Below are 26,669 nucleotides of genomic sequence, written 5' to 3'. Positions count from 1 at the left end.
GAATTGCCTTGAAGCACTACAATCAATAAACCAAATTTCCAAAGAGTCTGAAGGAGAGGGCCAATATAAGATAACGCTTCTTTATCTTATCAGAAACAATATTTGATTCTTCATACCTGGGGTTCCTTGCTTTCTTTGAAGAGTCAGCTGTTTCCTTGATGACCTGCATTACCTGTCATTCCTTCGATCATTGAAGATGTCCCTGAAATGATTGTTATCATCATCAAGTGACGTGTCCCTACCATTCGGACACTCCTTCGCATAATGGCCGAACTTATTACAACCAAGGCATCTGCCTTTCCTTCCACCTTTAGATCCAGAGTTCCCATTGAAGTGATCTTTAGGTAGACCATTAGATAATTTTCTCTGCTTCGACTTCACCCTTGGTGAATTAGAAGAAGGATGAAGAATCCAATGATCCTATTATCCTTTCCCAATTGTCTTCGTGATTTCTCTTTCACTCTTAGTTGGGCTTTGTCTTCACCTCAACATTGATACCATGTTAATTTAAGGTATGTTCTATGCTTAGAGCAATTTATTTCAATTTTCACAATTAGCTCAATATCTTTTCCAAATTAGCAATCACATCAGCATTAAAGTAAATTGCAGATAGAACATAAACATAGATCGCAAAAGACAAGCCAAGACAAGAGGACACAAGATGTGGCACTAGCCAGGGACAAACCCTAATGTGGGGAAACTCTTGACCAATTCTTCTTGTATGTTCTTCAATAGTTCAGTAGAGAGAGAGAGAATACATTTACAACAACAATCAACACTTTGACTTATGTAAATAAGAACATAGGTCATCTCTAAGAAGATGATACATGAGGTAGCTGAACTCAATTGAAGGCATGCTGCTTCAACTGATTCTCCAAGGTGACTCCATCGCCTTGCTGCACCTATCGTTGTGCTGCTCCTCATCATCATGCTGCACCTCACCGTGTTGCACCCATCATCACTATGCTGCATCTCATCATGCTTCACCAATCATGACAGTACCCATCACTGTAATGCATCATGTACCATCATGTGCCATTTGCTGCACCATGTTTACCATATTGTCCCATGTGCTTGCTGCACCATGCTTGCCACAATGTGCTTATTGCGCCTTGCTTACCATACCGCTGTTTCGTTGTTAGCATGTCTTTGCTGCTGTCCTATTGTTACATTGCTGCTAGCATGATGTCATTGTAACATTGCTATACCATGCCATCGTTGTTATCTTGTTGCCCATGCATCTTGCCACACTATCATGCATTCAAAACTTCATGGGTCACCTTGCTGTCACATTCCTAGCACCGCTGTCCCACTGTTAGTGACTGCTGCTCCTATGATTGCTTGCTGTCCCATTTGTGTTTGCAACACCGTCCTTGCTGCAGTCCCATTGTAACCTACAACAACCCAACATACCTTAAACATTGTTGTTCCAAGTTTGCTTTCACTGCTGTTTATACTGTGACTGGTTAGGGTATCTGGTTATGCTGCAATAGCCCTTACAAACACTTCTAATAGTCCACAAATAACCCTTAAATGTTGTAGCACACCTTCATGAGACTCCATGCTTAGTATGCTGCTGTTCTGGGCATATACTAGCCCTTAATCCTCCCTACGCATACCCTAACTGTGCACCTGTAGCAGACAACCAACACCATACAAGAATTCTGTCCACAAAACAGTGCCCAAAGAGACTTGCGAGAGAGGTCTCCTAATTCGGTCTTCCCAGCAAGCAAGTTGGCCTTCCTTTTAGCAATTCGGTGCCTTGTTTAACCCACAAACCAGTCCCTGATCTCCTTGTTACCTTGGCCTCTTCTTGCTGCGGCTAGGGCTTGCTAGGGCCTCCTCCATAGCTGCGTTAAACTTCATCCATGACAAAGGTAAGGGCTCCTTTAGGTCAACATATAGATCCCTTCCATAGCTTCGCTGGCCTGTCTTCTTTGCTACAGCTAGAGCAGCCTCCTTTCCTCCAACATCTAGGGCTTCCACTCCTAGATTTCTCTTCCACTAAAACCCAAAGCGAGTGGAGAGAAATCAAGAGAGAAGTGTGTGTGAAATGACTCTCAAGTCATCTCCTTTTATACTAAAACGTTGAGCACATATGGGTGTTATTTAGTTGTTGGCTGACCTTGACGAATTGTCTTATAACACAAATAACTTCATAAATCCATGAATACTTATTGGAATCGGCTGATCTTTAGATCAATCCTACACCTCTCGATGAGAGGGATCCAAGAAAAATATCGGCTGTCATAAATATGATGACCCACATGGAGTTTGACCCTAGTTTCCAATTTTAACAGCCTCTAGCATTTCTGCAATCATACATTCAATTTCACTCTTTTGGGCATAGGGATATCAATAAGGCCTGATGTTTGGAGGAACACTTCCTGGAATCAAGTGAATAGCATGATCATGACCACGAATAGGTGGGAGGCCTTTGGGAGTATGAAAGACCTTGGAATGATTGTCCAAGATTCTTTGGAGATTTGGAGAAATGGATGATTTCAATGTTTGAACATCTAGTGAGAATAATTGTGCAATTATGTTTTGTTGTTATTTCTTCAAAAGATTTGTCATGCCATTAGAGTTTATTATCTTCCCTAGTTCCCCTGCGATAACCCTTAATTCAATTTCCTTTCCTTCCCATAAAAATTTCAATAAAAGTTCTTGAAAATTAAAAGCTATCATCCCCAAAGATTGTAACCATTTGACTCCTAATACAACATCAACACCACCCATTGGAATGGAAAGCATTGGACTATTCAGTACATATTCCCCTATGGTTGGATTTATATTATGACACTTCCCTAAGTTTATCGTTCCTCCATTTACAACCATCACTCTGATGCTGGATATAGAAAGCAATTCAATTCCTTGGCTATCTTACAATGAATAAAATTATGGGCACTACCAGAATCGATTAACACTATTACCTTTTTTTCTTGATATATCCTTCTATCTTGAGAGTTTGAGAAGTGGTAATTCCTGCCAATGCATTACAAGATATGGTTGGATTCATTTCCTCATTCTCTAGGGTTGGTTCTTAGTGTAGATCCCCTTGTTTTGACGTTTCTTGTTGCCTCTTCACAATCTATGTAAAATAAGTTCTTCTCAGCACACTTATGACTCTTAGTGTATTTGCTATCAGAACTGTAACAAAGCCCTTTTTCTCTTTTTTCCTTCAGTTGTTGTGGTGTCAACCTTGTAGGTTGTGGGAGGCTAGGAGCAACAACACTTCCAACTTTATAGTTGTGAGTGGTAGACTTCCTTGTTGCCATAATTATGCTTTCAATTTTTCTTGCTACCTTGAATTCATTCTCCAATGAATAAGGTTGCCAAAGGCGAACCTCATGTTGGATGTTATTCTTTAAAGTCCCTATGATGACATCAATCCTATGCTCCTTTGGAATATCATTTACCTTGATATTCAATCTTTGGAAGTCCTCGATGTGCTCTGCCATTGAACCTTTTTGTTTGAGATTTATCAATTGGATAGAGAAGGTATTGCTCTTAGTATCCTCATAATGTGCTACCAATTCTTCCGCAAAAATTGTTCAAGTGACAATTGATTTACGAAAACAAAGCCATCGATACCACATAAACTGATTTTATTCTAAATATAGAGATGCAATTCCTACTTTTTGTGTGTTTGACAGATCATGTAGATCAAAGAATTGCTCCATTTATAGTATCCATGTTACCGGATCCTTGATTTACGAAAACAAAGCCATCGATACCACATAAACTGATTTTATTCTAAATATAGAGATGCAATTCCTACTTTTTGTGTGTTTGACAGATCATGTAGATCAAAGAATTGCTCCATTTACAGTATCCATGTTACTGGATCCTTGCCATCAAACTTCCTCATGTCAATCTTAAGAATGTGTTGGGTCTTAAACCCAACATTGGAATCTCTAAAATCATAATTCATATTCCTTGTCTTCATCATGATTTTCATGGATTACCTTGTCACCACTGGAAAACGTTTATTGTAGCAACTTTGTCAACCCTTCAAATTTGACATTCATCGCTTCCATGTCTACTTTAAAAACTCCGATGTCTGCTTTTAAACCATCCTTCAAGACTTCCATGTGGCCTTTTATTTTTTCTTTCAAACCATCCATTTTAGCTTCTAGTTCATTTTGGTTACTCTTTGCGAGAGCGAATTTTTTTTTCACTTGGTCTCATACTTTTGGTATATCATGTTGCATTTCTTCCTCTTCTTCATGCGCCATAGTAGAGATTTTTGGTTGCTTACTAGGTGTGTCCATTTTTTTGTTTCGAGGCATTTTGGAATCAAACAATCATATCTATGCTTCATAATGCCCTTTGAATCACTTCAAACTGATTTTTCAAACAAAAGTTATGCAAAATTTAAAAATGATACACACCTTTTTCTTGCTTTTTAGGAGATCGATATTGTCACTGTTGTATCTATGTAATTTTGGATCTCCAAAGTCTGAAATTTTGTCCTATGGTAGCCCTTTAAGTCTTCTTTCCAATGCCACAAGTCATATCGAGGTTGGATTCTTGAAGAAAAGGTTATGTCCAATCTCCCACGATGACTTGATTATAGACTGCTTCAGTAGTGTGACCTTTTATGAAATGCCACGTGTCACTGTTTTGACCTTCGACCTTAAAAATGGTACACAAAAAACTACAGTTTGTGCACTTTCAGTCACTTCTTATGAAATTCAAATCTGATGCTCGGAGAGAAAATTATGATGATTTTCCCTAGGTCACATGTTTGAGATTGAATTCTGGAGTCTGCAAAAACCTTAACTTCTTCGGACCATATCTTAGAAAATATAGTGAACCAAGATCTAAAATTTGTACACGAAGTTCACCAAAATTTCGGCTCCATGTGGTCGAAATTCTAGCTTCTAAAGCCTTGTAGAAAAAAAGTTATAGCGAAACTGCTAAGATGACCTATTTGAAGGAGAGGGGCTACACTAAAAATAACAATAAGGGGGCTACAGTAGTATTATAGGGACCTAACAAAGGAAGGTAGGTCATCATTCGACAAGTACTTTAACCATCTTGAAATCATCTACTTTTCGTTAACGTTTTGGGCATTCTAACATGGATTAAGTGTTGATTACATGATTAACTGATCTTGACCGTAAACCTACTTTGTCACTTTACCAGGGAGGTTGATTTTTTTCCCTAGTCTCATGGGACCTCTTCTAAGGCCTTAGGGTTATAGGAGGGGTACTACTTGGGAGACACAAATTCAAGTAGCGTGTCCATTATTATTCCATGCTTACCACTTTCCATCACTCCCCTAAATTTTATCTCCATTCTTCAACTTGTGGTCATTGGCTCATTGTGATTGGCACCCTCTTTTCCTCATCCTTGAGTCTAGGCTGAAAACTTTGGCCTGGAGGTTGATGTAGCTAAAAGAAAGAAAAAAGCATAAAATGGCCACAATGAAAGAAAAAGGAAGTTAAAATGAAAGGATAATAGGGACATTAGTTAACACATGGGTAAAAGCCTAGGCTGAGCTCTACCCCCCTCATTAGCCATCAACTAGTGCCTAGAGCACTTGATGCTCCATCACATAATACAGGAACTCTTGCATGTCCCAACCTTGATGATCAATAAACTAACTCATCATTAAGGGGTAAATAGATGCTAAATCATTAAAAACAAGCTTGGGCTCCTAAGCTATGCTAGTATTCAAAGCATTATAAAAAAAAAGTAAAAGGCGCACTAGAGGGTTGGAAAATGTAGACCAAGAAAAGGGGTAACTCGTGCCTCCATGATTACCCCCTCCTTACATCTATGTAAGTAAGATGATGGACCTCCATCAGTTGGTCCCATGTCCATGTCATGTCCCTTCTCAAACACATTTGTAATAGGGTGTTTCCACACATTTTTGCACAATTTTGGCTAAGGGAAGAACCCAACGTTTTCGACTTAGGGACTTAGGAGGAAATTCGACTTAATTTGGTTGCTAGTGGGAGGTGGGGGGCACTCACGTGGGAATTCGAACTAGGCCATTCAAATGGCTTGGAGGTAATTTGAAGTGCTGGATGGGGGGGCCCACATGAGGCAAGGAAGGCTCACGAGGATAAAAGGAGGAGAGAGCTCTCATTTGAGCTCATTCATTCACCTTGCAAATCGAAATCACTTGACTGTTCGCTCTGCTATTTAACTGAGTCAACTGGTTGTTTAGCCACGAATCTCTCAAGCGGGAGATTCAACCTTACCTTCGGTGGACCTTGAGCGCCCGCCCTAGGAAGGCAGTTCCATCAACATTTCAGGAGATCCGGGAGTTCGCTACAACACTATCATTTAGTCACCCATAGGGAATGCATATTTCTGGGCCACCAGAAGCATACGCAGGAGAAGTTTGAGCCACAACAGATCATCGATTTTCCGGGAGAGCTAGGGGATTTGGAGGAAACAATAGGCCAACATTTCTGGAGAGTTTTGGAGCCAACAGAGCCAACAAACCCAGTAGTTCGAATTGCAGGCTCAGGGGACATCGCAGAGGGTCAGTCCAATGTTTTCGTGGAGTCTAGGAGCAAGCACTACAGCCTGGAAGCTCATCCGAGAAGTCAGGGGACTTGTAGTGGGGATCAACCCAACCCTTTTGGACATTTTCTAGGAGGATTTATAGGCAGAATCCAGTAGGCCGAGTTTTGCAGTGGCAGCTAGAGTTGTGCTCGTTGGGGGTCGAAATTCAGAAGTCTGAACCAACTAAATTCCTTTGTGGTTTTTTCCAGGTTTAGGCCAAGGAGTCATGAGCTCCAATCTCATAATTTTCTAAGCATGGGAAGTGGTGTTTCCAGCCATTCGAAGTTTTAGGAGGAAGGGCAGTTTTCTAGGCAGCAATGCAGATTGGTGCAGCAGTTGAGGCAGCCATTAGTTTAGCTATTTCTCACCTGGGTTTGGTCAAGCTTGTCCATTGAGACAAGCCTAGGTGTACCACTCTTTTATCTATTGTATTTTTCCCTCAAAGAAGTAATAAAATGGATCACCAGTTCATTATTTCCAGCATTTCCATTGGTGCTTAATATATATTTCGTTTTTATATTGCTGAACTGATTGTATGCTTTATATCACTTGTATTCCTACTTAGGAACATTACAGTCCATGTTACTCTGCCTTGATGTCTTTTCGCTCCATTACCATTATTGTCACATGCACCGATTTTCCTCTGCTCCATTACCCTCCTCTGCTGCACCGATTTTCCCGCATTGGTTTTTTCCGGGGACAATTGTCCAAAAATAACTGTGTTGATGTGATTAATTCTTGTGCATATATTTGTTTCTGTATAATGGTGTGATATCTGCAGTACAATTTATTTTAATATTTGCTGAAGGGATTTCATAAATAAATTATAGGGAATAATAAGTAGGTGAAATAAATCAATTGCTACAGTAATAGAATTTTTGTTTAGAAATTTTCATAGTTTCGTGCTTATTTATTTTATTTCTAGGTCCAAAGCACCCATTGAGTGCTCTAGGGTTTGTGTCTCGAGTCAAAGTCTAAGTCATGATGTAAAATACCCTTCGTGGGCTCATTGGGTCAAAGAAAGAAAATTATTCTCTGTAATTTGGTCATGCAATACTCCACCACCAAGTCGGCTTGCCCTTTTTTGCATGTCGACCTAATAGAGGAGCTTCAAACTACTATATATACCCATGCATTCAACCTATTGAGAAGGAGATCCATCCATGGAATTCGATCTGCAACTTCTTAGTGAAAAAGTGTATGCAAAGAACCTAAAAGGAGAAGGAAAGCTATACCAAAAGAGAGGAGATACTTGTCTAATCAAAGGAAGCTAAAATATCCATCTTTCTGCCACATGTGCAAGTAATGTGAAGTATTGCAGAGTCGAAGATGTAAGAGTGAACATACCAAAATTGCGGAGGTGGAAGAGAGGGCCGAGACCCTAGCTGATTTGATTTCAGATGCTTTTCTTGACTTGATTTTGGAAGTTTAACTTGTTTTCATGGCAGGCTGGCTTGGTGGATGGAGGGAAGTCTTTGTCTTGGTCTAAAGGCCTTGTTTGTCTCATTTGATTTGGTTCTTAAAGAAGAGAAGAGATTTTTGGGGTTTCCCCTCGAAGAGGGGTTTTGTCCTTGTCTAGAGCCTACATTCTGTGACCTTGATCTTCATGTTTATGTTTTGGTAATTACTTGATGATAAGAAGATAAACGAAGACAAAGAAATTGAAGAAGTCCTAAAAGAAGATAACTAAATATCACAAGTAACTATCAAGATATGAAAATCTTTCTGCCTTTATGATTTTCTAACACTTTTTGGGATTGAAAAGGGATTTTTCTTGGGGATTTGTATGCTTATTGTTGATTTTTCATTATTTTGCATGTGGATGGATTAATGCTAGGGTTTCCTTGATGTTCCATCACTAAAGGCATATTGTTTATTGAAACTCTTGGTAGAAGTTTGCAAGTTGAATATATTCTTCCTTGAAATCCATAGAAGAACCTAGTGTGCATCTTCTATTTAATTTCCCCCCCCACAAAAAAATATAGTTAGGGTTTTACATGAGGAAAACATATTTTCCCCTTTTATTCCAATCAATTTTCTTTCCCCTAAAATGCCTTTTTCTTAAGTAGGAATAGGCACTAACTAAAGTCATGTTGATAAAAAATCATTAGAACTAAAATATTTACCTTTCTCTTATATCTCTTATGATATTTAAGGCAAGCTGCTAGGGCTTTTCGAAGGTTGACTTGCTTCTAAGTGTTGAAAAATGGGGAGGCTTCCAATTAATTAGTAGTGAACTCTGTTAGCATCTTTTAAATTAATTATATTCTTCTTCATCAAATAATTATCAAATGCAAAACATGAAGTTCATAGAAACAAAAGAACACAGAATATAGGCTCTCAACCAGTGTAAAACCCCTCTCCTAGGGGAAAACCCAATCAAAATCTCTTCTTATAAATTAGATCAAAGTGGAGACGTCCAAGATCCATGACCATAGAAGAACTTCTACCTCTAGATGCCAAGTCAAGCCTTCCATTCTGTTTCATCAAATTCATCATCAAGATATCAACAACAAGAGAAGTACCAAGGCATAACATTCACATATTCCATCTTAAGAAAAAAAGTCTGTGAAAATTCCTAAACTGGAATCCCTATTGCAGCAACTGATGACATTTCTCCTATTTGTTAAATTCCTTTAAACAAATTACTTGTAGTTTCCTATGGTAAATATCGAAATACATACCCTACAACCTTCACTTAATTAAATTATATGCGGAAACAAGAAGCTGAGCATAAGAGAAAAACATCACACAGGACATCGTTATTTTTGGACAAATGTCCCCAAAAAAACTCAATGCGGGAAAACCGGTGCAACATATCTGAGGGTTTTATTATTATGCAATAGTAAATCTGGGTACAATTCCTTGGATGCTAAACTAGCAATCCGATACAAAGAGAAACTGGACAAAAGAAATAGTGAGATGCTCTCACCCTGTCACTAGAAGAATTTGAGACTGATCACGTTGGACTGGAGCCTCTACGTCCCCTCTGTATGGCCTCTGCACAGAATTGCGTAAGCCTCACGCAATCTCTGTGTCACCCTTGCTGGGAATCACGTTTCTCCTCCTTTGGACCCTTTGCTCGTTGGAAATTATGAATTTCTACCTGCAGGTTTCACACCCCGGTTCCAGTTTCTAAAACTCGATTTCCCTAGTAGGATTTCGATCTCCCTCTAAGGCCTATGCTACCACTGCGTCAGCTCTATGTGAGCCAGTGTTTGCCTCTCTCGGGACGTCGTTCTGCCTTCTCTACCTTGTTCTCTTTGGCCCAGGGAAACTTACCTCTTCCAGATACTATCTCTGCCCCTCACTGCAAAACATCACTTCGATCACTCCTCTAGCAACTGCTGCACTGCCCTCTCTGAGAAATTCGATCTTCTTGATCTCTCTCAGTGTGTTTTCCAAATGACCCTCAAGCCTCCTTAAATAATCTTCTTGTTGACATTCAACGACCCAGATTAGAAGCTAATAAATGGCTAAGATCATTTCTGCTTGATCCTCGTCTTCTTCTAGAAGTTACACCCACAGTTTGATTAATACCCATTAATTATTCTAATTTCCTAAGTTTAGACTTAGGGTCCCATTAAAAATAATTAATTATTTTAATAAAACGGTCTTTGGGTGGAATTTCCCAAAACGCTTTCTGGGTTCTTTGGAATACATGTGCCCAAGTCTCCTTGCGAAATTTGAGACTTAGAGCACATCCGATGCTACCAGAAATCAACAAACTCCTCTTCCATTTCAGACTTCGTCCCTTCACTTCAATTCTCTTCTTTTGCGAAATTTCAGACCAAAAAAACACATCCAAGTGTGTGTCCAAATGAGCTCATATCATCTTCTATTTAGACTGCCTAGAGGGGTGCGAAAAGACATGTCTATTGGGGTAGGGCTGACTTGTCATGTAGGCCAACTTGGCATCTAGAGGGGTTTTTGACCCAAAATTACATAATAAAAATTCTTTTTCCTTTTTCCTTTCAAGAGGTCCAAATAGGACTTTGACTCTTTGACTCAACAAAACCTAGAAGCATGAAAAATATTGTCAGGCCAGGCAGTAACTCCAGTTTGGCAGAAAACTCAGAAAAACTGATTCGTGTGTTTATTCCATAAGTATGTTATTGATTTATACATTAGGAGTGATTGTTCAGTTCATCTTCCGATGACTGTTCACATTCCTGATTTATCTATTTTACAAATTCCCCAATCATGAAGATTAGGTGTCAACATTCCCCCCCTTAATTTGAAGGGATGTTGGTGAGTCCAAGCATCATTCTGAATCGTTCAAGCTTTTCCTTTCCAAGTGCTTTGGTGAAGATGTCTGCAATTTGCTCAGTTGTGGAACAATGACGGAGATGGATTGTTTTGGCCTCAACATGATGTTGAATCAGATGATATTTAGTATTGATATGCTTTGTTCGATCATGGAACTTTGGATTCTTGGCCAACTTTATTGCAGAGGTGTTATCAATCATGAGTGGAGTTGATTGTACTTGTTTTACCTGCAAATCTTCAAGAATTTTCCTGAGCCACACAATTTCTTTCGTTGCTTCAGCTGCTGCCACGTATTCTGCTTCAGTTGTGGAATCTGCTGGAACTGATTGTTTGCGTGATCTCCAGGAGACAGCTCTTGATCCAAGACTCATAGCATATCCTGAAGTAGATACCCCAGTTTCTTTGTCTCCATCAAAGTCTGAATCAGAGTATCCAATCAAGCTGAAGTCGTCCACCTGTGTATACTTGATTCCAAGGTCTTGAGTTCCCTTCAAGTACCTTAGAACTCTTTTTGCAGCAAACCAATGTCCCTCACAAGGCTTTTGCATGAACCTGGAGAGGATTCCAACAGTAAATGAAATGTCTGGTTTGGTAGTAGTGAGGTAGATGAGACTTCCTACAAGCTGTCTATACTTTGTTGCATCCTCAAATTCCTTTCCTTCAATAGATGTGAGCTTTAAGTTTTGTTCCATTGGAGTAGAAAGAGGATTGCACTCTGTCATGCCAAATCTGTTTAACAAATCTCCAATGTATTTATTTTGAGAAAGAAATATGGATTTTGGATGTTGGGTTACTTCAATGCCAAGATAGTAATGAACATAGCCCAAATCAGTCATTTCAAAACTTTTCCCTAATTCCTTCTTTATGGATGCAATGTAGCTTTCATTGTTCCCTGTCATTAAAAGATCATCTACATATACCACAAGATACACAACTGTTTTGCCAAGTTTCTTGACAAATAAAGTTGCATCATCAAGATCAAAATGATTGAAGTTGAGTTTCAGAAGATGCTCAGTTAGTTTTTCATACCAGGCTCGCGGTGCTTGTTTGAGGCCATACAAGGATTTCACAAGTTTGCATACTTTATGTTCATGTCCTTTCACAGCAAATCCTTCAGGCTGGGACATAAAAACATTCTCTTTTAGATCTCCATTCAAGAATGCAGTTTTTACATCCATTTGATGGACTTTCCAACCGTTCTGAGCAGCTAGTGCAAAGAGTGTCCGGATGGTGGCCCATTTTGCTGTGGGGGCAAAAGTTTCCTCATAATCGACCGCTTCCTTCTGTGCAAAGCCTTTTGCCACAAGCCTAACTTTGTGCTTGTCAAGTGAGCCATTAGCTTTGTATTTGTTCTTGTAGACCCACTTGCAGCCAATTGGTTTGGTTCCAAATGGAGGATCAACCAGCTTCCAAGTGCCATTCTTTATGAGGGCATCATACTCCTTTTTCATTGCTTCTTTCCATTCATCATGAGAAGCAGCTTCTTTGAAGGAAGTTGGTTCAAAATCTGTAGACAAGTTCAATTCACAATCATAAGTAACATCCATATCAACAGGTAAATTAGAGTCATCTACATCACCTCCATTTTGTCGGTTTGAATTTCTGGTTCCTGTTTTTCTAGTTTCATCAGGATGAACACTTTCAAGTGTCTTTGTCAGCCACTTTGGGGGACCTTTCGGAGATGGTCCAGGCTGCTCTGTTTATTGAGTTGGGACTGAATCAAGATTGAGTCTCCCAATTCTATCAATTACATCACTTAAAGCATCATCCATTGTTGGAGTTTCATGCAGGGGAGATTGTTCTTCAGAAGAAGATTCCACATGTTGATCTAGTATAGGAATCCCCCCTTCAAGATGTGGAATCTGATTATCAAATTCTTGAAATGATTTTGTTTTTGCGAATCTATCCAAGCGATCAAGTTGCCGCTCAACAACATTGTCAGATTTGGATGATTCCAGAAAAATGACATCTCTAGATACAACAAACTTTTTATTTACTTCATCATAGAGGCGGTATGCTTTAGAGGTGTTTGAATACCCCAGGAAGATACACTTACGACTTCTAGCACCAAGTTTGTTTCTATGTACCTTTGGTATAAAAGCATAACAGGTGGAACCAAAGATCCTGAGATGTTTTACCGAAGGAACATGTCCATACCACAATTCATAAGGAGTCTTGTTTCTTATAGCATTAGATGGACATCTATTCTTTATATATGCAGCACATAGAACAACATCAACCCAAAACATTATCTTTACATTTTTGAAGAAAAGCATGGATCGTACCATATTCAAAATTGTTCTATTCATTCTTTCTGCTACATCATTCTGTTGGGGATTATAAGGTACAGTTGTTTGATGTTTGATCCCATGTTGGCGAAGATAGTTTTCAAATTCATTTGATGTATATTCTTTTCCATTATCAGTGCGAATAGACCCAATATGAGATTGTGCATCATTTTCAATCCATTTATGAAAATTCTTGAATGTTTGAAAAGCATCAGATTTGTTCTTCAATAAATAAACCCAACACATTCTGGTGTAATCATCAATAAATGTCATGATATGTTTATTTCCATTTGCAGAAGGAACAGGCATTGGACCACATAAATCTGAATGAATGAGTTCAAGCTTCCTATGTGCTCTTGAATGTGAATCATGAAAAGACTGTTTGCTATGCTTTCCTAGAATGCAAGCATCACATTGCTTATGTTTCCTAGGAATTGTAGGCAAACCAGCAACACCATTTTTCTTCAATAAGCGGAGACTGTCATAGTTTAAATGTCCAAATCTAGCATGCCATAATAAACTTGATGGAAGTGTACCTTCTTCATGATGAGAAATATATGAGAAATGTTGTGCATGAGCAGAGGTTCCTTGCAGTTTGAGAAGCCTTTCTTCTTCTATTCCCCTCATGACAAGTGAGTGGTCAGATGCTTTTCTTACCTCAAGCTTGCCATCAAACATATGAATGGAGTGACCTTGCTGGCGGATGTGGACCAAGGACAGCAAGTTTCTCTTGAGCTGTGGGAGATATAGAACATGATCCAGAAGAAAGTCTGGAAGACCAGACAGTTTAAGCCTGATTGTACCAAGCCCTGATGGCTTGATTTTTGACTGATCTACAAAGTATATTGCTCCATCAACATTGTCAGTGAAATCTTCAAAAAAATCTTTCCTATGAGTCATATGACAGGTTGCTCCTGAATCAAGCAACCAATCATTTTTCGAAGAAGCAAGTGAAGCATTAAACAAATCTTCATTTACTCCAATGTTACATTGTGCCTCAATATAGTGAGCGGATTCAGGTGCTTTACCTTTGTTTGTATCATCAGTTTTACCTTTTTGCTGGTTTCTTTTCTGCTCAATTTTGTCCCATGGTAGCTTGCATGTAGAAGCATCATGTGATCCATTTCGTTTGCAGCGAATGCAATGCAGATCTGCTTTTTCCAATGTTACCAGACACGGAATCGGCAATAAATCGGCGAGGCAAAAGAGCGAAAGTTTTAATCGGATCGGGAAAAAATCGGGAAAAAATCGGGAAAAAATCGGCAAATTCATTAAATAAAAATATACACATATATTGAATTTAAAAAACCATTTTTCATTAATATTGGGTAAAGGTATGTCCAAACAATGCATAATATCAATAGATGTCCAAAATATCATGAATAAATAAGTATCTCATATATGTTATGAGTCCACAGTGAAAATCTCACATGCTATCAGAGCCACAGTGAAGAGAAGCTGAGGCAGCAAGTGGAGGAGCCAAAGGACTGCTGTGTTTAGAAATTTCTGCACTCTGGTCAAAGGTCATTTGATTTTAATGAAAAACAGAAATTTCACCTCTTTCAATAGAAATTTCCCGTATCCTAACCCTGTGAATTTCCAGCCTTGGAGATGCTATGAAATAAATATAAAAAACAGCTGAAAAGTACATTATTTCAGTTTCCAACAACCCAACCTTCTAGGCAATCCAAGGAGAAAAAGATACCAAACAACCTAGATAAGTTTCATCCCTCTCAGACAACTTATTCTACAAAAACCAAATCTGAAAGGTCACTTTTATAGCAGTTACAACCGCAGGTATAGCAGCAGCAAAAAAGCCCTTAGATTCTTCAATGATGATGTCAAATCACTTGACAAATTCACCTTTTACTTATGCCAAAATTCAAATCATCAAGACACATATATATAGCTGTAAATAATAATACTTTAAGAACATATATGTCTGAAATTCACACATGATCCAAAGCACTGAGTCTTGAGTCCTTGACTCCTTAGAAGCATATGCTTCTAAAAGTTTACAAAAAAGTTAAAAACTGCATACTAATCAGAAAAAAATCAGCAACTAAGAGTCTAAGACTCTTAAGAGTGAGAACTAGAAGCAATTCCTCCCACTCCTTCACTTGCTTGACTCTCAAAGTTCTCCAAGTCATGAAGGCTGAAAAGAGGAGGCTCATCTAATTGAACCCATTCTGCCGCATTTGTAGCTTGCAAATCTAACTCTTCAAGGTCAATTGGTGAATGATCAATACCTGTCATTATCATGAGACATTGAAATGTGAATTAAAATTTCACTTTGAAGTTTGAACTTTAAACTTTTAAAGTACGAACTAGATTATGAAACCTTCAAATTCAAGCTCTCGAATCTCACCTTGTATTTGTTTGTTGCGAAGTCGTAGATTGTAATGGACAAATACAAGGTCATTCAAGCGCTTTTGTGTCAATCGGTTGCGCTTCTTAGAATGTATTTTCTCAAACATGCTCCAGTTGCGTTCACAACCTGAAGCACTGCATGCTTGGTTTAAGATTCGAATGGCAAATCTCTTCAAATCTGGCGTATCACTACCAAAGTTTTGCCACCAAAGACCTAGCAAGTGGTAAGGGTTTGTGAGTAGAAGACTAGAAGTACCAAATTAGTAAATAGTAAAAATTTAAAAAGAAAAGAAAATTTAATAAAACATTTAACATACAAAATAAAGTTTAAACAAATTTAATGAATTGATGAAGCCTTCAAGCTGGGTACCTGGCAACATCTTTGACCTTTGTCTTATAGCACTGGTATAGGCAAACAATTTAGATGGTGTCCTATAATCTTGTAGTTGGGAAAAGACACGACTTTGTTGTTCTGGATCAGGGAAGCACCTTTCCAAGCATGTCATAAGTCCTCTGCCAACCTCCCCATCCTCATTAAATTTGCTCTTATCATAAAAATATTGTGGGTTTAAGAAGTACCCAGCAGCATGTAAGGGGGAATGCAATTGCCTATCCCAACGTGCATCTATAATGTCCCAAAGAGGCATATACTTTGTCTCATCATCCCCATATCTTCTTTTGATGGCCTCCTTTGCGAGATCCATCGCCTCATAAATGTAACCCATAGCGGGTTTGTCACCATCAACCATCCTGAAAGTTCAAGCATTCAAATTTAAAGAAATATGAAACATTGTAAATAAAAAGAAGCTTGAAATGAAATTTAAAAAATGAAAAAGTTAAAAGACTAAAAGTACCTGAGAACTCTAACAAGGGACTCCGTCACAGCAATAATCTCTTCAGCATCTTTCCAGAAGCCATCATTAAACACAAGTGCAACAATTTCGATGCCTTCAGGGGTCTTGGAATGTTTAGATCCCATCCACTCAGGTCCCAAGAACATCCTCTTCAGATTTATCTTTTGCTCAACCACAGATTGCAAAGATATGAAATTTGTTGCAAATCTAGTCACTGCAGGTCGAACAATTTCTTTACCTTCAGTGTATATTCTCATAGTGTTTAGGACAATAGTGTGGTTGTATAGGTATTTGGTTATGGATTTTGCCTTCTCCACAACCTCATGTATCCAATGAAGCTTACCAATGTCCTCAAGCATTAAATCTATGCAATGGGCAGCACAAGAGGTCCAAAAAATAGTGGGGTGCCTCATCTCAAAAAGTCTACCAGCAGCCATATAATTCGCTGCATTATCGGTGACAATTTGTACAACATTTTCTTCTCCCACTTCTTGAACGACTTCCTCCATCATTTCACAGATAAGTTGGGCAGTCTTAACCTTATCTGAAGCATCCACTGACTTGAGAAACATTGTGCCTGCGGGACAAGATACAAGGAAATTTATTAAAGTTCTATTCCTCTGATCTGTCCATCCATCACTCATGATGGTGCAGCCTGTTTCTACCCATGATGAACGAAACTCAGCTAGCACAAGCATGACATCTTCAACACTCTCTAACAACATATCTGTCCTAAGGCTCTCTGATGTAGGGGCTTTGAACCCTGGACCTGCATTAGCAATTGCATCAACCATAGCTTGCCAATAAGGACTTCTGGCACAGTGGAAAGGTATGTCAGAATAGTACCAAAAGTTAGCAATGGCCTTCCTTGCCTGACTATGGATATTTTTTTTCCAACCAGTGCCATCCAAGGTAGGTTGGGAACCGGGTTTTGTGCGGGGAGCAAAAAAGGCATTTATGTTTCCACCTCCAGTGTTCAAGGAAGGAGTTGAAGGACTGGCATGGCTTTGAGTTTGACTTGGCATTGGAGGCATGTGTGGAAAACTTGGGAACGGCATTGAGGATTCAACAGATTGAGGTGACATGGGGCTAGTGACAGAAAAATTATCAACTCCAACATTTCCTATTTCAGCAGTTTGCTTTGCTTTCTTGGCATTATGCTGCTCTAACATTTCAAGGGCCAAGGCTGCTTGGTATTGGACATTCTCGTCAACCTTGGTGCAAATACCTATATCATGGCCAGGTATTTTTGCAAGGTGGAACTTGAATCTATAAATGCCTCCACTGCATTCCTTTTTGCAAAATTTACAAAGGATCGAGGCTTTTCCAGGAATCTTGTCACAATAAGCCCAAGCAAAGTCCCGCTCTCTCGGCATTGTTGTTGCTTTGAACTTGTGTTTAATTTGTGGCTTCTGTTAAGATTTGGAGTCCGGCTTCTATTTAATTTGTGGCTCCTGTGAAAGACAACAAAAAATCAAATTTAAAAATCATCCAAAAACTTAAAATATTAAAACAATGTGCCAAAAACTTACATATTAATTCACTTCTGATTCGAAAACGTTTTCCATAATCATATACACTCTGCAAGGGCATAATAATATAGCCTAGCCAGTCTGTAAAGTTGGAATATCTCTTTCAGTTTCAAGTTTTCAACAAATCATAACACAAGATGACAGGGCTAGTACTGTACTCCAATCTGTAGGAATATCTCCTTCCACTGTATATGTGTGTTCCATGAAAGTTTGGCCTCAGCTAGACCTGTATGGCAGCTCTGCAGTAAGAAATACAGCAGGAACTATGTCTCAGGCTTCAGCCTTTATTAATATTAAAAAGTGTCGTTGAGTTTTTAAACACCATGTCAGCTACTTGTGTATCCACAATTAATTTATGTCTTCACATTTACTTGGGTTGTTATATCTGGATTCTCTGCTATCATAATTTAAAACAGATTTAGTAAAAAGTTAAAAACAGAATATTTATATTTTTATATTCTCTGCTTTAGCGTATTCATCTTCTTCATGGGTCTTGTGAGGACTAACCTCACCAGAAAGTTTGGACCATGGCAGCAGGGGGCAAGCCTTTTGTACAATACCCTTGGCTACCATCTGATTTGACAACTTTTGTGCGTGTGCACTCTAAAAAGAAGCACAGTTTTTCAATCCAGAATGCTACTTAATACTTATAACTTAAACTTGCTAAATAGGAAACCCAAGTCAACTTCCCTCATTGAAATTAGCATGAGCTGAGTTATATTCCCTTGGCCAATATTAGCATGTGAGATGTTATTGGAACCTTATCTTCAAGGAGAATCCGTGGGCATGAGGATTTAGATTCTAGAGTCATCTTTGGCAAGAAAAGTACACTCATGTCAGAGATCAGCTGAATTCACAACTGAAAACAGCAGGATATCAGTTCTGTATGCTTGTAAACAGTGTTAAAATTAGCACAGATCAGCATATTCTTCCTGTTTGAGGAGGCTTGCCTTGATAGCATGCCTTCCAGCACTGTCATATTGCTGATTCAGTGCTAGAAATTGACATAAACAGCACAGTAAATATATTCAGAGAAAAAACAGCAGCTACAAGATATGCAAAAACAGCAAGTTTCACATTTATTTGTGTAAATTTTCCCAACGGTTATATGTTACATGACAAATGCCTCTCGCTTGTGGGTCAGTTCAGCAATGTGTTTAGTGGAGGGCATTTTGTCTCAGCTTCTAAAAGTTTCCTTTGCCCAATATCTAAGTCTATCACAGATTACCTGTCAGGAAATTTAGGATCAAATATTGGTTCTGAAGACAACAGATATACTGATCATTGATGACTTCAAACTTTCAAAGTTCAATGGCCTTCTATTCAATACTAGTGGCGTTGATTTTTGGGAAGATAAATTGTTTCTATATGTGTCATAACAAGACAACATGGCCCAATTCTCGGTCAGTAATGGATGCTGTAATGTGGATTTGAAGGCAGCTAGTGGTTGTAAACTTTTACATATAGCTCTTCTGCTTATGACAACGATATGATATGACTAAGGATTGAACTATTTAGTCAAGGCCATAACGTATAACGTATATAATATACATAAACCAACACAGACATAGCAATACGAGCCATGAATTTGAATCATAGAACAGATGAATACAAACCACAAAATTATGTGTGTCACTGAAAGATCAAGTCCCAGGAATACCATTGTGGACCATAGCGTATCCATGCCACAATAATGAGAACGACTCACAAATATCCATTGCGAGTCACTGTACAACTTATGTGAATCACGTAGTATGTGTATCAAATACTATATATATAATTAAAATATAACGTATATATAATATATATAACCCAACTCAGACAACGATGCCTCGGCCCTCAACTACTGTGATCAATCTCAATGACGGAATGCAGCAACGCTGCAACACAGTTTGGTAATCGGGCTCACGCAGGTTACCTCGGAATCCGGATTCAAGGCTGAAGGAGGCGGCTCGGGCTCACGCAGCTTCACCGTTCAGCAATCCGTCGAATGATGAATCTCTGCGTAACTCACGTAATCTCCGGCGGAAGACTGAATCTCTGCGTCGAAGATTGAATCCTCGGGTCGATAGCAAACTGTGAGACCGGAAAGACTGAATATTTGACGTCGATAGCGCGAACTGTGAAACGCGAAATACTGTGAAATACGCAACCCGAAATACTGTGAACCCGATTTACCCGCCATTCCGAAACCCGAAAAACATAAAACTGGCGGGACTCGCCAAAAAAACTCAGAACGGGCGATTTTTTGCAGAATCGCGAGTCAAACTCGCGTTGACCACGATTCAAAATCGGTCAACGCGAGTTGACTCGGAGCGTTTTGGAACGAATCGTTTAGCGGCCGATCCGATTGAAACTCGCGATTTTGCCGAGTTTTTCCCGATTCCTGTTTCACTGGCTTTTTCTCCTTGAGAATGTCTACCCCCCCTGCCTCTGAAGTATCTTCCTCTTCCTCTTCGTCCACCTCTTCCTCTTGTAGAATCTTGAGCAGGATGCTTTTCTTTATGAGCAAGGCAAACAGTCTCTTCAGAAGATTCAGGGACTGTCTTCTTTCCAAAGGCTTTCTCTCTTTCAGCAAACTTTTTCACAAGAGAGTCAAAGGTTATATCTTTAAGATTTCATTTGCTTGTAAAGACTCAAGATAATTGGAGTAAGTAGGATAGAGTGCCTTTAGAAAAGCAATAAGAGGGATATCCAGCTCAACCTTAGTGGATTTGATATCATGCATTATGGATTTTACTTCAGATGCAAGAGCAAGAGGATCATTATTTTTCAGTTCAAGAGTGAAGAGTTTAATCATGAGCTGAACAACTTCAAGTGCAGAATGTGAGTCATAGAGTTCTTTCAGTTTTTGTAAAGCTTCAAAGGCAGTTGAATATGATGAAATATGGCGACTTACTTCTTCATTTACAGATGCTGCGATTAATGCATAGGCTTTGCTGTTCTTGTTTTCCCAAATGACGAGCTCTTTGTCTGATGTAGGCTGCACTGGGTCATTGTCTCCTTCTCCGACACACACTCCTTTCCACAACTCATTGAAGATGAGGGTGTGTTTTATCATCCGGGACCATTCAGGATAGTTCTCTTTGCCAGTGAGAACTATTCCTACCATAGAGATGATTGAATGCATTCTGTAAAAAAAATACTTCTGCTGATAAAAAAAAACTTCCTTACGTTACAGCCTTATGCACTATATATTTTTTTTTTTTTTAAATCCCTCTAATATTTGATAGAAGTATCAGCATTACATATAACTGTAGACCTTCGTTACAAATAAACTATTCATATCAATATACAAATTGTGTATTGAGCAAACAGAGTATTCCTCTATCTCAGTATACGAAAATTTTTAATGAAGCCTGCAGCTTATCATATTGAAGTATCCCCATTGCACTAGTTCACACATCAATCAGGCCTCTGTCCCAAAGTGAGAGTAGTGGATTTTGTTTAATACCATCACGACAAAGAAATTACCTCTGGAATATCATATAATGACGGTCTCTAAGAACGTAGAGAACGCCCCACAAACATTCCACTGCCTTGCAATTTCTGCAACAGAAATGACTTTATATCCCCATTTCTGTCACCGTTGTTCCGACGAAGCAATTTACACAGTTCTCTCGAGAAGATCAACACCTTAATTTTGCGAACCTCTCCACCATGTGAAGGATTATTAAAATTACACTTCTTGTTTTGTAAATGAAGATCAAAATACAGTGGTCGTTGAAGATTCAGATCGTGGATGATCTCAATATTATGTTCAGAAGGAACAGGCCAGAACGAATTATCAGAATGCGAGCAACTGGTTCTGAATAGAAGGAATCAGGGGAAGGAGGAAAGCAAAGCGAGGGTTTCGCTTGCTCGCGCTCTCTCTGGCGAGGGTTTCAGTCAGTTCTGGCGGGAGGCATAAATGGCCACAACGGTCATCTCGACTCCACCTCTATGTCCGTTGAATGCGAAGCTACAGGATGATCGCTACGCTGCGGGGATTCGATCGCGGGGTCTTCAGCCCTCGCTCTGTTACAGGAATCGAGTTAGGAGTGATGTCGCTGGCCGCATATTCCATCAAAGATCGAGATGTCTGGAAGGCAGACAAAAATCACTGTCTCGCATGACCATATGGCTTTGTGTCAAATTGGTTAAGCGCACTGCCATTAACAGTGGAACTCATATCATACCATCCATACACGACATTCAGTCAAACATGGTCCTTCAACGCTTATATGCACCCTTCACCTCGACACAGACTTTCAGGAAGTTGATGCGAAGCAACCGCCCGTCGACTTACGCTCTTGGTTTGGTGAGCGAGACTGCTATAGAATCGTGTTTAACAATACTCAGAATTTGGAATGCTGGAAGCAATCGTCTCTTGACATGGTTCGGCTCTAGATTAACCAGAGAGGGTTTCAACGCAGCGGGATTCAATGTAATGATTCAGAGTGTAATGATTCGTTCGATGCAACCAGTCAAGGTATAACTGACACATTCATGCGTAGAGAATCAACATCGTTGAGACGCAGGACAGAGGCAGCGCTCAGGACAGAGCAGCGCTCAGGACAGAGTAATCAGGTGAATGCAATGCAATGGAGGCAGAGCATTTCAGGACAGAGGCAGTGGCAGAGGTAAGGGAGTTACAACTATTTTTAGAACTGGCTCCGATACCATGTCAGGCCAGGTAGTAACTCCAGTTTGGCAGAAAACTCAGAAAAATTGATTCGTGTGTTTATTCCATAGGTATGTTTTTGATTTATACATTAGGAGTGATTGTTCAGTTCATCTTCCGATGACTGTTCACATTCCTGATTTATCTATTTTACAAATTCCCCAATCATGAAGATTAGGTGTCAACAAATATGCTTATCTAATAAATAAAATAATAAAAATTCTTTTGAGCATGAAATCCATGCTTGAAAATAAATTTTCTTTTTCTCTTTCTTTTCTTCTTTTTGCTTTTTACATAAAATATACAAAATCAAGAGTACATGAGTTATTATGAAGACCAAACCTAGTTACACCTTTCAACACTAAGGTCATTTTTGGATGGATGTTTGTGGATGAAAATTTAGGGTTTGCCTCCTTTCCTTTTAAACTCAAATCTAACTTCTATTGTGGTATATGTTGCACGAAACTTCTAAGAAACCGGCGTTTTGGGCCATACCCGTACCTGAAACTCCGAAACTCCGCTAAAACTTGGCTGAAACTCGGCCATCATATAATCATCTATGAGAGTAAATATAGACTTGGTTTTCCTTTAAAATTGTCATCTATGGGTGTTATTCCCCTTTTTCTTGCAAGATAATGTGTTATTCACTTATTTATAATTTTATATATATATATTTATATACATATATCATTTTTTCGCTGACATTTCCATTTTTGGGAGGTGATGTTTCCAAACGTACCCATTTCAGAAACTCTGAACGTTTTGGTGTTTCGTGCAACTTAGGTTGTGGTGAATCCTCCCCAAAAGGGTTGATGCCATCCTTCCTTGTCTATTTGTGCCCTAGACACCCGAAACCGTAGCTAAACTTAAACTTGAAGCCTATTTGAGGGCTTATCTTGTTTCTTTGTTGACCCCATCATTATATAAACCCTTTCTCTAACTCCTACATGTCTAGGGACACATTTATCATTGCACATCTATAAGCTCTAGCTTGTAGTGGTTCTTTTTCATTTAGGGTTAGAAACCTATTCCATCTTGAAGGTATCTTGCCCTAGGCTATTCATATCACATTGGGCCCTCTAATTAGGAGATCCTTATAGGTGAATACAGGGAAGCCTCTCTTGTGGTGAAATTCCACTAAACAGCAGGAGGAAGATTGCTGAGGTGACAGTGGCAATCCTTCCTCATTGTTGCTATAGGGTCTGGCCCTCACCTTGTGAGTCCCCTCACAAGGCCTGCTAGATTTTGCTGCAACAGAGACCATTTGTACGATAGATTTACATCCAGCAATGATTATTTAGTATAGATTTTCCCCTTCGGGGGTTTCTTGTGTCTAAATTCTCTTTGTTCCTTGATTCGTAATTGGCTATTAAAGCCAACATTATCGTGGGGTGAGGGCTTGAAGTCTTGGCCCTAGTTACACATATATGTATATCCATACAATAAGCCTTTTTTCCCTTGTGCACACACAAACCATTACATTTTAACTTTATAATATCTATCGTTTTCAAAGGTACTGGAGATCAAATTATAAATAGAGGAGAGAGCCACCAAATCATTTTCAGCATGTGAATAATTGCCAACACAACCATACAATAATTCCACAGTGCTTATACATTCATAATCAAATGTTTGTAGTTGTCCTAGAGTGAGTTAAATTCATGTTACAGCTGCATATAATCATAACAATAACCATACATCACAACTTCATCATCATCAACAACATGAGAACATAATTACCATGTTAAATGAAGAAATGAACTGTCGTAATCACAAACAAACCGTAATGCCCACTAGTAGCTTGTCAAGGGAATATTTGACGAGAAGATTTTACCAATGGCAAGGTTGATTAGGGTGATTTTCCCAAAGATCAGAAGTAGGCTTAGGGACAGATTGCAACATTTTGTGTCCATATAGGTTTTTGACCAAAAAGTGGGTAAACAAGAAATGAGCCAAACAGTGAAATTTCTTTCTTTGTGATAGAGAATCTGCATAAACAACTCTACAAATTACATGTCAACTAATCAAATTGATAAATTTATGGCACTACTAATCAAAATAAAAGGAAAAACATGTGGTGTCACTGCTTTCTGTCTTCATTTTCATGTTACCTGCTTGCAATTTTGCAAAAGTTATTGCTGGCTAATAGTATCTCATTGCAAATTTTTGTGTATTGGAATTTGGAAGTTTCTTGCTTATTGATTTACTTGTTTATGGAGTCCTAATGGTACTTAATTTACTGTGTGCAGTTATTCGAACTAAACACAAGAGAGGCAATTGTTTTCCTTGAGAGATTTGCTGCAATGCATCCTGATTCTAGGTAACCCTGATAATGAGACAATTGTATTGAAAATTTATAGAAGCAATGTGCATAAGAAGTTCTTTTATAATGGATAATAGATTGGGTTTTTCCTGGGATTTATTATATTACTTGCATTGAAAATATAAGAGTATACTTGTCACTAGTAGATGTGACATTTAAATTTAATAGTATACTTGTCACTGCTAGATGTGAGTATCCCTCAGGGGAAACCTTACTGATATAACTGAATTTGAAACTTGCAGTCGTAGAAAATTACTCAAGGGTGCCTATTATTAGCACATGACATGTATGAAGTTTGCTCTATATGGCCAGCTGTCCTAGAGCTCAAGTGTTTCATTTTATCATTAATGGTTTTGAGGTTTGTTGTTGCCCGAATTGTACACCCAATGCGGCAACGCTCAGTACAGGGGCTGTCACTCTGATCCCTGGTCATTCTGTTTAAGCTATCTCCTAAATGCAGGCTAAGGGGGGTTGCCCCTACAGATGGAATGATGAGGAACCCGTCGGAAACCAACAAGTTCAAGAGATACAACTGAACATCCTAGCAACTTGGATTAGAATTATGTGACAAGTAAGATTATTAAGCACAACCAATTTGATTCTTAAGATATAAAATGATAGACCAATGCTTCAAGATTAATTACTTGCACAACAGAAATCAATATGTCAAGCTATTGGATGAACAATCATTGTAAGATGCAAATTCTATCTTAGATGAAATGCGGGATCTAATCCAATGTGAGATAAAAGATCTTGGTTATTTTTAATTAAATGCCTAGTCTAGATGAGAGCCTTCACCCCGATTGTTTAGATGCAAGTCTGGCAAAGGGGTATATAAAGAAGTCCAGGGGAAGGAGGCGAAGGCCTCATTAACGATACCTACCCTGGAGTTCTAATGACCCAGATGCCTTGGTTCCTACAAGTGATTGGCCACAAGAGAACTGCAAGGTCACCTGTTTTAACCTTGGTGCAAGGTTTAAGTGTCGCAAATCAAGAGAGAAGGTGGCCCTAAATTTCTATCAATCAAGCTTATGCTTGGAGGTAAGTTTTAAACATGCACTTCTAACCTAGAATGAATATTCAAATAATGATGGAATTGGCTTGCTTCAATGAGATGTAATTATGGTTCGATGTTTTAAAATGAACAACTAAGCCACTTGCAATCAAGATTATTCAAACATTAACCTTAGAGCACAAGATTACAAAAATGCCAATAGCAACTTATGAAGCACCTTGAGATTGTTCAATGAAGCAATGTTATTAAGATGATCTTATTGTGTTTATTAGATTTCTTACATATAATGTAACAATTAGGGCTAGGAGAAACTTAAAACACAATAAGATGAGCACTATGGCAATAGTGATGGCAAAACCCTCTTGTCTTCACACTTATGTATGCTTATTAGAGGTTATCTTTCACTTATTAGATTTGGGCGATTAGAGCAAGAGAAGAACTCAATATTGTAATAGCAACTAGATGAAATTGCCAATTGAAATGCAACAATAGGATTTACCATGAAAATGTGAATGCAACTAGATATTAAGAATGCAATCATGCAATGTAATTTTTAATGAGAGAAACACTTATGCATATGAGATGCAACTAAAGTCTAACCATGCATAATGAGAAAGGAGAAAGGTTAGTAACCAATCAAGGCTATCAAGGCAAGAGAGAACCTATGCCAATATTGAAGTGAATTCCAAATGCCTCAGGTATGCCACTGTCATAGAAGATTAGACTGCTATAGCTCAATGCATGACTGTCCACTTTCGAGAGCAACACATGTATGGAAAAGGCAATGCACAATAGCTAACTAGATGTTAAGAGCACTTGTGATAAATCAT

The 26,669-nt window shown here is 38.7% G+C and overlaps 2 protein-coding genes across 5 annotated transcripts in view; one reads left to right on the top strand and one right to left on the bottom strand.

Moving 5' to 3' along the window:
* The window catches only part of LOC149145831 (lysophospholipid acyltransferase LPEAT2-like), a 412,491-nt gene that overhangs the window by 166,713 nt on the left and 219,109 nt on the right, over positions 1 to 26,669 (top strand). For all 4 annotated transcript variants that reach the window (XM_089449183.1, XM_089449181.1, XM_089449182.1 and 1 more), the window contains one exon: positions 24,751 to 24,821. In XM_089449183.1, the coding sequence (XP_089305309.1) occupies positions 24,751 to 24,821 (71 nt within the window). The remainder of the gene's footprint in view (positions 1 to 24,750; positions 24,822 to 26,669) is intronic.
* On the bottom strand, positions 14,580 to 17,791 carry LOC149145832 (uncharacterized). The gene is made up of 4 exons (XM_089448464.1): positions 16,307 to 17,791; positions 15,823 to 16,202; positions 15,451 to 15,666; positions 14,580 to 15,331 (listed from the first exon to the last, which is right to left on the bottom strand). The coding sequence occupies exons 1-4, from the start codon at positions 17,680 to 17,682 to the stop codon at positions 15,162 to 15,164; spliced, it is 2,142 nt and encodes a 713-aa protein (XP_089304590.1). The 5' UTR covers positions 17,683 to 17,791; the 3' UTR covers positions 14,580 to 15,161.

Source organism: Pinus tabuliformis, chromosome X (genome assembly GCF_031772625.1).
Source record: "Pinus tabuliformis cultivar Carrire ecotype Pingquan chromosome X, CPIR1, whole genome shotgun sequence".
In the NCBI taxonomy this organism is placed as follows: domain Eukaryota; kingdom Viridiplantae; phylum Streptophyta; class Pinopsida; order Pinales; family Pinaceae; genus Pinus; species Pinus tabuliformis.
The sequence above is the reverse complement of the archived record's forward strand: the minus strand, read 5'-3'. Positions and strand labels throughout refer to the sequence as shown.

Excerpts from the sequence above, each read along its gene's own strand:
- LOC149145832 (XM_089448464.1), bottom strand. The coding sequence starts at position 17,682 with ATGCCGAGAGAGCGGGACTTTGCTTGGGCTTATTGTGACAAGATTCCT. Across the intron at positions 16,203-16,306 it reads TCCCTTGTTAGAGTTCTCAG|GATGGTTGATGGTGACAAAC; the intron begins GTACTTTTAGTC and ends TTGAACTTTCAG. Across the intron at positions 15,332-15,450 it reads TCGCAACAAACAAATACAAG|GTATTGATCATTCACCAATT; the intron begins GTGAGATTCGAG and ends TGATAATGACAG.